This window comes from Microcebus murinus, chromosome 14 (genome assembly GCF_040939455.1).
Source record: "Microcebus murinus isolate Inina chromosome 14, M.murinus_Inina_mat1.0, whole genome shotgun sequence".
In the NCBI taxonomy this organism is placed as follows: Eukaryota; Metazoa; Chordata; class Mammalia; order Primates; family Cheirogaleidae; genus Microcebus; species Microcebus murinus.
This window is the reverse complement of record NC_134117.1, coordinates 10,423,160-10,437,612: the sequence shown is the minus strand read 5'-3', so window position 1 is coordinate 10,437,612 and position 14,453 is coordinate 10,423,160. Positions and strand designations below refer to the sequence as shown.

General features: G+C 42.2%; 1 protein-coding gene across 3 annotated transcripts in view; it reads left to right on the top strand.

Moving 5' to 3' along the window:
• Positions 1–14,453, top strand: part of INPP5F (inositol polyphosphate-5-phosphatase F) — a 90,428-nt gene that overhangs the window by 53,158 nt on the left and 22,817 nt on the right. For all 3 annotated transcript variants that reach the window (XM_012739168.3, XM_076009748.1, XM_076009749.1), the window contains exons 4-8: positions 10,057–10,185; positions 10,403–10,570; positions 10,691–10,747; positions 13,335–13,533; positions 14,087–14,266. In XM_012739168.3, the coding sequence (XP_012594622.1) occupies positions 10,057–10,185; positions 10,403–10,570; positions 10,691–10,747; positions 13,335–13,533; positions 14,087–14,266 (733 nt within the window). The remainder of the gene's footprint in view (positions 1–10,056; positions 10,186–10,402; positions 10,571–10,690; positions 10,748–13,334; positions 13,534–14,086; positions 14,267–14,453) is intronic.

Genomic DNA, 14,453 nt, shown 5'->3' with positions numbered 1-14,453 from the left:
TGTGATGTGCCAGGCAGGCCATATGAGTTACATGGATCATTACATTTTTTTTTTTTTTTTTTGAGGCAGAGTCTCGCTTTGTTGCCCAGGCTAGAGTGAGTGCCATGGCGTCAGCCTCGCTCACAGCAACCTCAATCTCCCGGGCTCAAGCAATCCTACTGCCTCAGCCTCCGAAGTAGCTGGGACTACAGGCATGCGCCACCATGCCCGGCTAATTTTTTCTATATATATTAGTTGGCCAATTAATTTCTTTCTATTTATAGTAGAGACGGGGTCTCGCTGTTGCTCAGGCTGGTTTCGAACTCCTGACCTCGAGCAATCCGACCGCCTCGGCCTCCCAGAGTCCTAGGATTACAGGCGTGAGCCACCGCGCCCGGCCGGATCATTACATTTTGTCCCTAGGACCACCCTATGGCGTGGCCACTGTTGCAGATTAAGTCACACAGCTGGCACAACTCGGGTCTGGATCTGGACTCAACCAGTCTGGGCCTGTATCACTGTGCTGAGCTGCGTCTCTGTCACCTGAACAGCAGGTAACAGATAAGAAAGCACATACTACCCCACAACTCAATATATGTTTCTCCATGCTCAATTCTTGGGGAGGATGTTTGGGGACAGGGTTAGATTGCTTTAACAAAAAAAAAAGTAGTAAAAATATAATTATTTTTATGCTTTAGATTTCACTGGAAGTTTGACAATCTAATTTTAGGAAACTAAAATGAATTTAAGAGGACCTTGATATTAACTATTTGTTACAGGAATCAAAAAAAGGTTAGAGTACTTCTCCTTTTATACTAGTGCTAGCATGCCATTTAACTAATTCACTGGTGCTGATCCAGAGACAGAGAATTTAGGTGGCCATTAATTAGGTCTATTAAAAGCAGATGTTTGCAGTTTCTGTTTGCATTATATTTTGGTGAGGAGCAGCCAGACTAACAAAAATTGTATTGGTTTCCTAAGCCAGTAAATTTGTCATCAGTGTCCTTTGGATGGCTTTGCTGACGAGTTGTGCCAGCTGTGTGACTTAATCTGCAACAGTGGCCACCCCATAGGGTGGTCCTAGGGACAAAATGTAATGATCCGGCCGGGCGCGGTGGCTCACGCCTGTAATCCTAGCACTCTGGGAGGCCGAGATCAGCATCACTTCCTGTCACCAACCTTTCCCACTGAGCTGTCACTCAGTTTGAGAGTATTACGCCTGGGGTCTCTGGCAGTTTGATGGAGAGCAGGGGACTGGCTTGTCCAGCCCCAGCCATCAATTTGCATATTTGGCACTCCCAGCCCTGGAGAAATTAAATGTCAGGCCCCATCCAGATAGGTTGGAATCCTTGTTGGACTTTTCAAAGAGTTTTTCTGACATCCTTCATGGCCACCAATCTGTAACATTTTTGAGACTAATAGCTGACATAGGACAAATGGGAGAGAAGAAATCAAGTTTAGGAAATTACATTTACATGGATTTTTAAAAACAAAAATGGGAATACTATGAAAGCTTTAAGAATTTCTTTTTTTTTTTTTTTTTTTTTTTTTGAGACAGAGTCTTGCTTTGTTGCCTAGGCTAGAGTGAGTGCCGTGGTGTCAGCCTAGCTCACAGCAACCTCAAACTTCTGGGCTCAAGCAGCCCTTCTGCCTCAGCCTCCCAAATAGCTGGGACTACAGGCATGGGCCACCATGCCCCGCTGATTTTTTCTATATATATTAGTTGGCCAATTAATTTCTTTCTATTTATAGTAGAGACGGGGTCTCGCTCCTGACCTTGAGCAATCCGACCGCCTCGGCCTCCCAGAGTGCTAGGATTACAGGCGTGAGCCACCGCGCCCGGCCAAGAATTTCTTTATTCTTCAGACTTTTCCTTTTCTCTCCCGATAGGCTAAGGAAAAGAGGTTATCTTCAGATAGAAAGGAAAATAAGATTTCCCCCACATGACACAGTTGAGTATTTTTGTAGCTGTGGGCTGTACAGTGTAAACGGCAGCACTTAGCAGGGCTCCAAAGATTATGGTCCATGGAAAGAGTTGGGTCTACGTAATGACTCTTGCTATTAGGGGCAAAAGTAACTAGAGAAAGCATTTCTGCATCCTATCTCAGTGAATAGGTTGGTACATCTTTCTCTTAAGAGATTGTAATTTTAGAAATTTGTACTTGTGCCTCTTTAAATCCTGTTTTATAGTAAAGGAACTTTGTACCGTGTTTCCCCGAAAATAAGACAGGGTCTTATATTTGTTTTTCCTCAAGAAGACACCCTAGGGCTTGTTTTCAGGGGATGTGTTACTTTTTTTAAGTACGGTACAACAATCTACATTTATTCAAATAGAGTTAAGTCATCTTCTGGAACGTCGTCATAACTCTCCAAATCCCGAATCCCATCCTGAATTTCTTGTGACTGTATTTCCTTTTGAACCATTGGCCCCAATCTCTCATGTCATGCAGTAGAGCTCTCAAGGGGTGGATGAGAAGGGCTGCTCATCTTTACCGCTCTGTGAGGAAATGCATGGATTGTGCAGATACGCTGCGCAGCCACCCCGTCACTAGGTCTTATTTTCTGGGTAGGGCTTATATTGCGCAAATGCTTAGAAATCCTGCTAGGGCTTATTTTATGGGTAGGTCTTATTTTCGAGGAAACATGGTAGCAGTGAATAAGAAGGGCAGAGGACAGCTATGTTGAAAATCATGAATTTCTTACTTTTCTTCTAACATGTTCATTTAAATTGTGCTATCCTTATTTCAGTTTCCAAATCACTCCATTTAAAAGGAGCTTTTAAAAGCTTAATCATTTTTATGTTTCTCTGATTATACAGTAAATTGTAAAGGAGCAGGGAAAAAAATCCCACTGCCTAGAAACAGTCATGTCAAGGTTCTAGGGAGTCTCAGTAGTTGTTTCCATTTGCCCCCACGCTCTTTGCAGGAACAATATTGTTTTGAAGTTTTTCAGAACAGTTTTTATATTTTGCATTTTTGTGTATTTTCTCCTACTCCTGTTTTTATGAACAGACATAGCTTATGCACATAAAAAGACTTTGTTAAACAAAATTAGTCGTTTTGTCTTCTTTGTACGTCTTTATGATTTGGGTGTCTGTGTGGCACGTTGAATAATCGGCTGCTTTTATTCTCCCCAGCAGCACCTCAGGCTCATTGTCGTGGACAGTGTTTTGCTAAAGCCTTGTCTGTCTTCTGCAACTGGAGCAGAAGCAATTTTATTTCAGAGTGTGGTATTAATAGAGTTTCTAGTTTTCTGCCTCAGTTGCCTTTTTACTTTATGTGTATGCCTTGTTTGCCAGATTTTTTTTTTGTAACTCACATACCATATTGTTCACCCATTTAAAATATATAACTCAGTGGTTTTTAGTATATTCAGAGTCATGTGACCATCACCACAATCAATTTTAGAACATTTTTGGCACCTTCCCTGAAAACCGTATCCTCATTAGTAGTTATTCCTCATTTCCCTCCAAACCTGAGCTCCCCCAGCCTTCTCAACCACTAATCTATCTCTCTAAATTCATCTATTATAGATATCTCTTATAAATGGAATCATACAATATGTGGCTTTTGTGACTGACTTCTTAGCACAACATTTTCAAGGTTCACGCTTATTGTAACATGTATCAGTACTTTATTCTTTTTTGTTGCCACATAATATTCCATCGTATGGGTATACCACATTGTATCCATCCATCAATTGATGGACATTTGAATAGTTTTCACTTTTTTGCTTTTATGAGTAATACAACTATGAACAATGTTGCATACAAGTTTTTTTTTTTTGAGACAGAATCTCACTCTGTTGCTCAGTCTAGAGTGCTGTGGCGTCAGCCTAGCTCACAGCAACCTCAAACTCCTGGGCTCAAGCAGTCCTTCTGTCTCAGCCTCCTGATTAGCTGGGACTACAGGCATGTGTCACCATGCCTGGCTAATTTTTTCTATATATATTTTTTTAGTTGGCCAATTAATTTCTTTCTATTTTTAGTAGATACGGGATCTCGCTCTTGCTCAGGCTGGTTTTGAACTCCTGACCTTGGGCGATCCTCCCGCCTCAGCCTCCCAGAGTGCTAGGATTACAGGCGTGAGCCACCACACCCAGCCTGCATACAAGTTTTTGGTGGACATTTGTTTTCATCTCTTTTGGGTATATACCTAGGAATGGAATTGTGGGGTCATATGGTAACTGTTTAGCCTTTTGAAGAGCTACCAGTTTTTCAAAACAATGTGCCATTTAAAAAAAAAAAGATCTATGCAAAGGTATGAAGCATCTGTAGGGTTCAAATAAATGAAAACATAGATGTTCTTTCTTTTGAAGAAAATACCCTTTAAAGTTTTCTAGGCTTCTGTTCCATGTCTGCATATCTTATTTGCTATATCTCATTGCCTTATTAGATAACGGTATCATCTTCCATATTTAAGTTCCTATCAGACATCTGTTTGAAATTTTAGCTCCCGAGGGATATAGATACTAACTTTTAAAGTAAAATCATTTATTTCCCTTTTCTCAAATAGCAGCAGCAATATCAAGCCTTAATCTTGGCTGTGAAACATGAGTTGCAAGAGTAATAGAAAAACTAGAGGAGTTCCGTAGAGCTGGTGGTGGTGGTTTTCTTTTTGAGATCGTGTATATCGAAGTTGTGATAAGGGCCTAACCACACACCGCGCGGAACTGGCTGGGCTTCTGGAAAAGCAATTCTGGAAAAGCGAAGGTGGTCTGCTGTCCGCGCTCTGCACTGTGATGCCAAGGGCTCTGTCTAAACAAAATATCTTAGGACTAGAAGGGATCCCAAGAAGTAATTTTCTCTGTCCCAGTTTATTAGCAGGGCTGAATTTAAGCATTTCAGGAAGATAGTGGTCTATAGTACTTTCCCTTCTAAAGAAGATTTAAAGTACTCATCGGAAATGTTTAAATTTATAGTAATATAAAAATGTCTATTTAGAAAAATCAGTTTTGAGGAAAGGAAGGCCTTCCAGTGAAGGTGGTTCAGTGAGTTTGTGCTTTGTCATACAGACCCAGGATCCTTTTCCAAACACTTTGGGGCCATATTGGTTTTAGAATTCAGGTTTTGGGGGATTTTTAAAACTTTATTCCATGTATTCTGTACGCTCCCAGTGAGTCTGGAGCATTACTCCCAATACAGCACATTAATATTTCTTAAGAATCATGTGAATATTCATAGGAAGCAAGGCAAATGATGACTGTCGATATCCTCATATCTGTTCAGGGCACATTTTGCCATTAAATGAGTTTTTAACAAACTTAAAAATATAAACTTTCAGGTTTCAGAGTTTTTTGGATTTTGGAGTTGTGGATAAGGAAGTTAAGAGATGATGGCCCTATATCAGCTCTGTTCCAAGCCTGAGATGAGGGTAGATAAAAGGAAGAAAAACAGGAAAACAAAGAAGACATTGCCAGGCTTTTGAGAAGCATCTTCATAGACTGTAAATGGAATAGTAGATCAAACTAAAGCCTGGGCCTTCTGGGTCTAAATCCAGAAGCTGGCAGTAGCAGGTGGAAATTTGGCCCCTATACAGTAAAGGGGACGAAAAGGGCTTCATGGGAGGTGGGAGCCTGGAGCCATGCTTCGTACCTGAAGACTGGTGCTCTGGTAGAGCTCCCAGATCATGAGAGGTGGCTGTCAGACCGTCTGCACAGAGTGGGATAATCCTGCATAAAGAATCTCCCATCTGCTGTGCCAGGAGCACTTCCATTGAGCAGAGCTGGTCTGGCCAAAAGATAAAGATCTGAATTAACACAGTAGCAATGGGCATGAAGTGGTTGGGGTTGATAGGAGAACTTAAAGAAGGAGAATAATGCAAGGTGACTCCAAGTTTTCTTGCTTAAGTGGTCCAGTGGGTGGTGTAGTCAGTACCTGAGATAAGGGGATGCTAGAGAAGGAACACGATTTGGGAAACAGATGTTGATAAGTTTTTGAGATGCTGCGTTGGAGGGACTAGTGTGTCTCAGTGAGAGGGAGGTGTCATATATAAGGGTCTTGAACTCAGGGTGAACAAGTGGGGTTAACAAACATAGTACTAGTGAAAATGAGGAAAGAAGGTGATATTTTCTAGACAGAGCAGGAAGAATGAGAAGAGAGCTGAGGATGGATGGTTGGGAACACCATCACGTTTAGAGACAGACATCAACATCTACTTTCTATTTTTAGTAGAGACAGGGTCTCTTCTACAGGTGGGGGAAGAACCCCTCAGATTGGTGTCATGGAGACCAGAGAAGGAGACAAAAGGCAATGGTCATCAGTGGCCTACGTTTATGTTTATCTCTTTTTCTGAGTTGAAGAGGTCTGAGGTGTTTCCTTAGGGCCTTCACTCTTTGACCTCTCTCAGTCCCACTATAGTCCTCAGAATTCCAGGGACTGTGACAGTGTTTGCATCCTGCTGACTCTGCGAGTGGATTCCAGGATTGAGGAATGGATCTAAACAAAAGATTCTGGCGTACGTAAACATGTCAGTAGGTGTGTTAGGAAAGGGGCCGTTAGGAGGAGAGAGGTTGGGAGAGGAGAAAGGGCTAAATGATGAGGCAAGGTCCTGGCCCTGGAGGAGGAGGATGGACCCGTCCTTCTGAGAGTGAGGATGTGGGTGCAGACCCGGCATGCTGCTGCAGGTGTACTTCAGGATAGCTGAGCTCTGATGTATTCCTGGTGGGGGATTTTGCTGCCTTGAATGCTCTTAAGGAATAATTATGTCTGACAACTGCATAATATCCTGCTTTGAATGTTAAAATTGTAATAATGTATAACTAGGTTTGGGGCGTGTTTTCAGATTTTTAAAAGAAAGTGGTGTTAATGACTAAATAATTACCAACATTCTATATAAAAATTGTTATCCAACAACTGCTTAATGCCACAAGCAAAGCAGCAGCAGGGACTAGAGGAAGAGCATCTTTTGAAACTGCTTCTCTGCTGCCACCGCGATGCCACACCAAGGAGGGCGGGGTGTGTGCGATGCGTTCCTGGAAGCAGGGCAGTGATGGTTTCCCCAGGACTCCTGCGTGCCCCGCATGTGGATATGGGGGTTCCACTTGTATTTGTATTAATAGCATCAGAGCCTGTTTACTCATTTAACAAATATTTATCGAAACCTCCAATGCCAGGCACTGCTAAGGCACTGGAGATATTAGTCCACAGAACAAAGATCCCTGCCATTATGGAGCTTATGTATAGAAAGGGGAGACAGCTCATAAACATCAACATGATAATCAGGTAGCATGTTAGAAAGTAACACATGCTAATGGAAATAGAAATTGAGCACAGTGAAGGTAGTGGAGGGGGAGTGTTCAGGGGTGGAGACTCTGGCAAGATATCTGGGGAGAGGGCATTTGGGCAGAGAGCAGAGCTAGAACAGCGGCCCTGGGGTGGGAGCATCCTGGCGCACTGAGGGGGTAGCAGGGAGGCCAGTGTGGGCAGAGTGAGAGAGCACAGGAAGGGAGGAGGGGAGGGTGGTGGAGGTGAAGGTCTGGTCTTGGACATACTGAGTCAGGTTTGTTTGTTTTTTTGTTTTGAGACAGAGTCTCACTCTGTTGCCCAGGCTAGAGTGCCGTGGCGTCAGCCTGGCTCCCAGCAACCTCAAACTCCTGGGCGCAAGCGATCTTCCTGCCTATTAGCCTCCTGAGTAGCTGGGACCACAGGCATGCGCCACCATGCCTGGCTCATTTTTTCTATATATATTTTTAGTTGTCCAGCTAATTTCTTTCTACTTTTAGTAGAGACAGGGTCTCGTTCTTGCTCAGGCTGGTCTTGAACTCCTGAGCTCGAACGATCCACCCACCTTGGCCTCCCAGAGTGCTAGGATTACAGGCATGAGCCACCATGCCTGGCCCTGGGTCAGGTCTTGAGACGTGAGTTTGAGGTGCCTGGTGGCAATCCAAGTGGAAACATTGGGATATGTGAGGCTGGAGTTTTGGGAGCCAACTGGGCTGGAATTACACATTTGGGAGGGAGAGGGTGGCATATGGGTGGTAGTTGAAGCCACGAGACTGAAAGAAGTCACTGAAAGAGCCAGTGCACATGGAGAAAGGGACTAAGGACTGACTCTGGGGGGCCTGGACATCAAGAAGTCAGGTGGTTGGAAAGGATCCAGTTGGGGAGAGAGAGGAGTCCCCAGTGGAGGCCAAGCCTAGCCGTGCATCAGAGGATGAGGGAGTGAGGAGCCATGAGATGCTACTGAGAGGTTAAGATAAGAACCAAGAGCTGACTGTTGGGTTTAGAAGTGGAGGTCATTGATTACGCTGAAGATAGCAGCTTGGGAGAGTGGTGGGGGGCCAAAGCCAGATTGGAGAGGGCTGGGGAGAGAGAACAGGGCGAGTGGGGCTGGAGGTGGCGGGGAGCACAAAGTGAGGGGGCTGCTGGCCGGCTGAGGAAGAGGCTGTGCAGAGATGTGGGGAGGCTAGCAATGCCCGTCCGTGTGCAGACCGGACAGATCAGGGTAGTGCAAGGAGAGGCTTGCCCGGGCAAGCGTCCCTAGGAGTTGGTTCTTTGCTCCTTCCCCTTCAGCTCAAGATTGTATTAGTTTTGCTTATTTGGAGGAAAACTAAGCTAGCTCAGTTTTGGCAGCAGGACTATACATCTTTTCTGTCTCATCTTTAGTTCCCCTGTCTTTAATGGTAGGGCAGTAGCAGTTTAAAGCTACATGAAACCCGTGTGAATGGCTTTTAGATCTTGATAGCCATCATTTTGAAAGGCATAAAATTAGCTGGAGATTCCATCGCATCTGAAAACTTGGTTTGGTTATTTCTCTCTACTTTTAAATGTGGTAAAATAGGGATGGTCTCTTTGATTTTTTAATAATCAAAACTTGAACTAGCTTTTGTTCTCCTCATTTATCATCCCTTAATAGTTATTTTGTAAGTAAAACAGTAGTAATAAGCACTTAGTAACTATTAGCTCTTGCTAGGAGTCTCCCACTTAGTGTAGCAATAAAAGTAGTTTGTTGACAAAAATGGAATTGGTCTGTGTATTTTTAATAGAATTCTTGTGTACCTTTGAGAATATTTGCTTTGTGTGTTGAGCCAGATGAAATGATATGTGAAACCCTTGACTTTCTTTTTTTTTTTTTTTTTTTTTGAGACAGAGTCTTGCTTTGTTGCCTAGGCTAGAGTGAGTGCCGTGGCGTCAGCCTAGCTCACAGCAACCTCAAACTCCTGGGCTCAAGCGATCCTCCTGCCTCAGCCTCCCAAGTAGCTGGGACTACAGGCATGAGCCACCATGCCCGGCTAATTTTTTCTATATATATTAGTTGGCCAATTAGTTTCTTTCTATTTATAGTAGAGACGGGGTCTCGCTCTTGCTCAGGCTGGTTTCGAACTCCCGACCTCGAGCGATCCGCCCGCCTCGGCCTCCCAGAGAGCTAGGATTACAGGCGTGAGCCACCGCGCCCGGCCAACCCTTGACTTTCTTTAGAGCTCTCCATGCATTCTTTTTACATAGACAACGTTTCCATCCTCTTCCTCACCTCTGTCAGTTGGCCTGCACGTATCCTGCAGCCTCCAATTACTGCTTCTTCAAACTGAACTGCTCTCTGGACCCAAAGCGTATGTTATAAGCTGATTTCATTAGTGAGGATAGGAGGAGAGCGAGTGATTGAAATGTCCAGCTTTCGAGATTCCCCTGGAGCAGACTCTTAAGACCTCTTCTCAACCAGAACACTCAGCTAATTAGCATGAATGAATATTCAGCACAGACACCTGTAAAGTAATGACCCTGAAGCATAGCAAATGTGTATTTTCAACATTTTTATTCTTAGATGCTAATTTTCAAAGCATTAATCACCTCAACCAGAACATTTTATTCTTCAGTTACATTAGATAAGAACTTACCATCGTGATCCTAACCTGAATTTTCCACCTTAAATCCTAGGTATATCCTGCCCTGTGTTTTTGTGTCTTCTGCTCTATAGTACTTTCTAGTATGGAAACTACAGTTGCGTTTTCCATCAGTTGTCTACTAGGTCATTTTAATCAAATGCATGAGTAGTAGCATTCAGTTCTGTACTCCAACTTGAACATTTAACAACCAAGTATAAGTAATAACAAATCATCTTTCTCTTCCTCATTATTTAGCTCTGTAAGAAGCATCACTTTGGGATTAACAAACCAGAGAAGATTATACCATCTCCCGATGACTCGAAGTTTCTACTGAAGACCTTTACACATATTAAATCCAATGTGTCTGCTCCTAATAAAAAGAAAGTAAGAATTTAATTGATACAGGCTTTGAGTTTATCTTTAATTTTAAATTGAGGAGTAATTTTCCTCTCAGTAAATTTATTTTCAAACGATTTGTTCTATTGAAGGTACTGTTTGCTCTTGTCCTTGGGATTATTTTCACTTCTCTCCTTGGAAGTCACGTATTATCCACATAATACTTTCCATTTAATTCCTTCAGTAATAGATTCATTTCTTTTAGGTTAAGGAAAGTAAAGAAAAAGAAAAGTTGGAGAGAAGATTACTTGAGGAGTTGCTGAAGATGTTCATGGACTCAGAATCCTTTTACTATAGCTTGACCTATGACCTGACCAATTCGGTGCAGAGACAGAGCGCTGGGGAGAGGGCCGGCCGGCCCCTCTGGCAGAAGGTACCACTCACAGCTCAAAGAACAGGGTTTACCCTCTGGAACAAATGATGGCCTGTTTTGGCTTTTATGGGAAAACTGAAATACTGTGTTTCTGAACTGCCTTTTCTCTACCTTTTCTAGGTTGATGATCGATTTTTTTGGAATAAATATATGATACAAGATCTTACTGAGATTGGTGTGAGTAGTTGTTTTTAAAATGTCCTAAATTTGTAGTTGTTAAGTGTTTTGTAATTGTATTAAGATAAATTGTATTTATCTTTTTACTTATATTTTAATTTGTTAGAGACAGGGCCTCACTCTGTTGCCCAGGCTGGAGTGCAGTGGCACGGTCATAGCTCACTGCAGCCTGGAACTCCTGGGCTCACGCGACCCTCCTATTTCAGCCTCCTGAGTAGCTGGGACTACAGGCGCACACCACTATGCCCAGCTATTTTTTTTTTTTTAATAAAATAAATTTCAAAATCTCACTGGAATATTTTCCCCTATAGAATGGGAATCATTTAGCTAGGGAAAACCAAGGCATTATTTTAAGGCACGTTACAATTCCATTGCCTAGCCATAGGCCAGTCTTTTTAGCAGGTTCCTATAGGATAGGAGTGGTTTAAGTCTGTGGAGCTAATGTCTGTAGCATTCCTGTAAGAGGTACTTTGTACTGAGAACGCTGAAGCCCAGTTTTCCTATAATGACACCAGTCATTTACCTTCTGTGACCTCTGTTTTCTCACCTGGGAATGGGAATAGACAAATCTCTAAGGACATTCCAGTGCTGCTAATATTCGATTCAGGGGAAGACACAGAATATGGTGACGTCATTGCATGAAGTTGCTTCTGGTTTGATGATTACTTTCTTCCTCAACTCTGCTGCATGTGTTGGAAAATTATGACTGTCCAAAGACAGTTTGTTCATTCGATCAGTAGATATTTATGGAAGGCCTGCTGTGTGCCACTTACAGTTTTGGACACTTAACCAGAGCAGGCAAATAGCTGAATAGGGCCATGGATTTTTTTCCTTAACCTATCAGAAATTTCAAAGCTTCTTTCTTGCTGTTTCTCCCCCTTAGTGGCGGTTAGCATAAATAATTTTTATTTTATCTAGTGGTGTCTGCCACCGGGTATCTATCATGCCTCTATTGAGAATGAGGCATGTGAGATTGTTTCACTGCGGTTTATGATGCTGATCGAATTATGACACCAAAACCCAGTGATAGAGGAGAAAAAAAGGGCATCTGCATCTGTAATGAGCGTTTGTCCTGTATGCTGACAGTATTAAGCCCTGATAACGTTTTTGCAGAGTTTTTGTCAGAATGCTTTTCTATTATTACCATTTAAAACTGACAACTCAAAATAAAGGTGACATTTATCAACATACATTTTTCTGTTCCTGTCAAGAATTTTGCATTTATTGCTAGAACAAAAATATAAATAATGGGAATGGTGATAAGAAAAATGAATGCAGATAGACCCTTCTTCACCTCACTATTTTCAACTCTAGCAGCCTTCCTGAGATACTATCTGCAGGCCTCAGAAAACAAAACTGTGAGATAGGACCTAGTATCTAGTGATGGAAGAGGATGTGGATTTGAAGTTAATGCTGAGATTAAGGCTGGGTACTGCTTATGGAGATAAACGGGAAAGCAGGACTCCAGAACACTGTCAGGAGCATTTTTTATACTGTTCTGTCTGTGCATGCTGTCAGCTGAGAAACCTGAGTGTTCTGAGTCTGAAAGACAAAGAAGAGGAAATCTTTTAACTTTAATCAATACTCTCCTAATTATATTGGATGACATTTTGAATCAAGACATTTGTGGAAAGGAGATTTTTCCAGTTTATTTACTACTTAGATTTAGCTTGGTGAAGCAATGGTTTTTTTTTCTGTTTTTTGTTTTTTTTTTGAGACAGAGTCTCACTTTGTTGCTTGGGCTCGAGTGCCATGGCGTCAGCCTGGCTCACAGCAACCTCAAACTCCTGGGCTAAAGTGATCCTTCTGCCTCAGCCTCCCAAGTAGCTGGGACTACAGGCATGCGCCACCATGCCTGGCTAATTTTTTCTATTTGTGGTAGAGACGGTGGGGTCTCTCTTGCTCAGGCTGGTCTCGAACTCCTGAGCTCAAACGATCTGCCCACCTGGCCTCTCAGAGTGCTAGGATTACAGGCGTGAGCCACCGCACCTGGCCAGAGCAAGTTTTTTTCTACACTAAAAAAATAAAGTAGAGCTACGTGTTTCATAATAAAGTGGTCAGAGTTGGCTGTATTTTATTAAAGGCTTAATACGATTGGGAGTTGAGAATCTGTCGTTAAGCTTTATTTTTCTATACCAATAGGAATCATCATGATAGCTACATCTGTTAAATACTGTGAGGCAGGCATTGTGTTAAACACTTGATTTGTATTATCCATTTAATCTTCACAACAACCTTGTGAGGTAGTTGTTATTTCAGTTTCGCAGAGGAGGCCAGCGAGGCACAGTGAGGGTGGTTCCCCTCGGTGAGTTAATAAGTGGTGGAGCTTGGATTTGTACCCAGCAGTTTGACTTCTATGCTGTGCTCCCTCTCTGTCAGCTGTTTTTGAATCATCACCGTAAAGAAAAGGAGAGACCCTCCCTCCTTCCCTGCCTCTCATAGTGTTCTCCAGCAAGCAGAAAATATGGTTGAAGGATAGGTTTCTGCTTCTAATAAACTGACAAATATGTGCCGACTACTGTTTGGATTTAAGAAAGTAGCAGTGCTGTACAGAATAGAAACAATATGACGTTAATATTATTTTCAGACACCAGATGTGGACTTTTGGATTATCCCCATTATCCAAGGTTTTGTGCAGATTGAAGAACTTGTGGTTAATTATAATGAAACGTCTGATGATGAGAAAAGCAGCCCAGAGACCCCCCCTCAGGAGTCCACCTGTGTAGATGACATTCACCCACGATTTCTAGTGGCTCTCATTTCACGCCGAAGTAGGCACAGAGCAGGTGAGTAGGGGGCTGTAATAGCATGCAAATCAAATCCTGGCAAGAATGGAAGAGCTGCAGATGTGTTGAAATGCTAATGACAATCATGGATTTGGAAGCATAGTTGGCCTCAAAGTGCTTGGTGACTCTAAATACTGTGCAGTAATTGGAGACTAATTTTTGAGGAGGGATGAATAGGGGAGTGTTAGCAAAATGAGAAAGAAAAGGGAGGTACTTAGTAAATATATGGAGAGGAGAAAAGAAAATCACTTGGGATGAGCTTCTGAATACCAGCATTCCAGCTGACAGCCTGTATCATAGTGATAGACCCTTCCTGAGTGCTAATACCGTTGGGAAAACTGTTAGTTCAGAGGAACTATCTTAGCTTCAACTTATTAAAAACAATGATACATACAGTTATGATTTTGGGTAAGTTGATACTGTTCTGCTTGGCAGTTGTACATTGAATCCCCAAGGCTTTCCTGGAAAATACACATTTGATTAGGAAGCATAATCCAGTCAGACTAAATACATTTTTTAAAATGTTGCTGAATTCTGTTTTAAATTTTTTCAGGAATGCGTTATAAACGAAGAGGTGTGGATAAAAATGGAAATGTTGCTAATTATGTGGAGACAGAGCAGTTAATTCACGTTCATAATCATACCCTGTCATTTGTTCAAACACGAGGCTCTGTGCCTGTCTTTTGGAGCCAAGTTGGGTATCGCTATAATCCAAGACCTCGTCTGGACAGAAGTAAGCATGTCAAGTATTTGGTTTGCAAATGATGATTTCAGAGAGAAGATTTTTTTTAAAAAATTAGATACTTGATAAGTTTGGATTTGCTTTGCCAGATACTTCATTCAAAATAATAATTTGTATTGGGAAATGTAATAATAATCACTGAAGTAATAATTGACTAAGTCATTTAATAGTAAAAAAT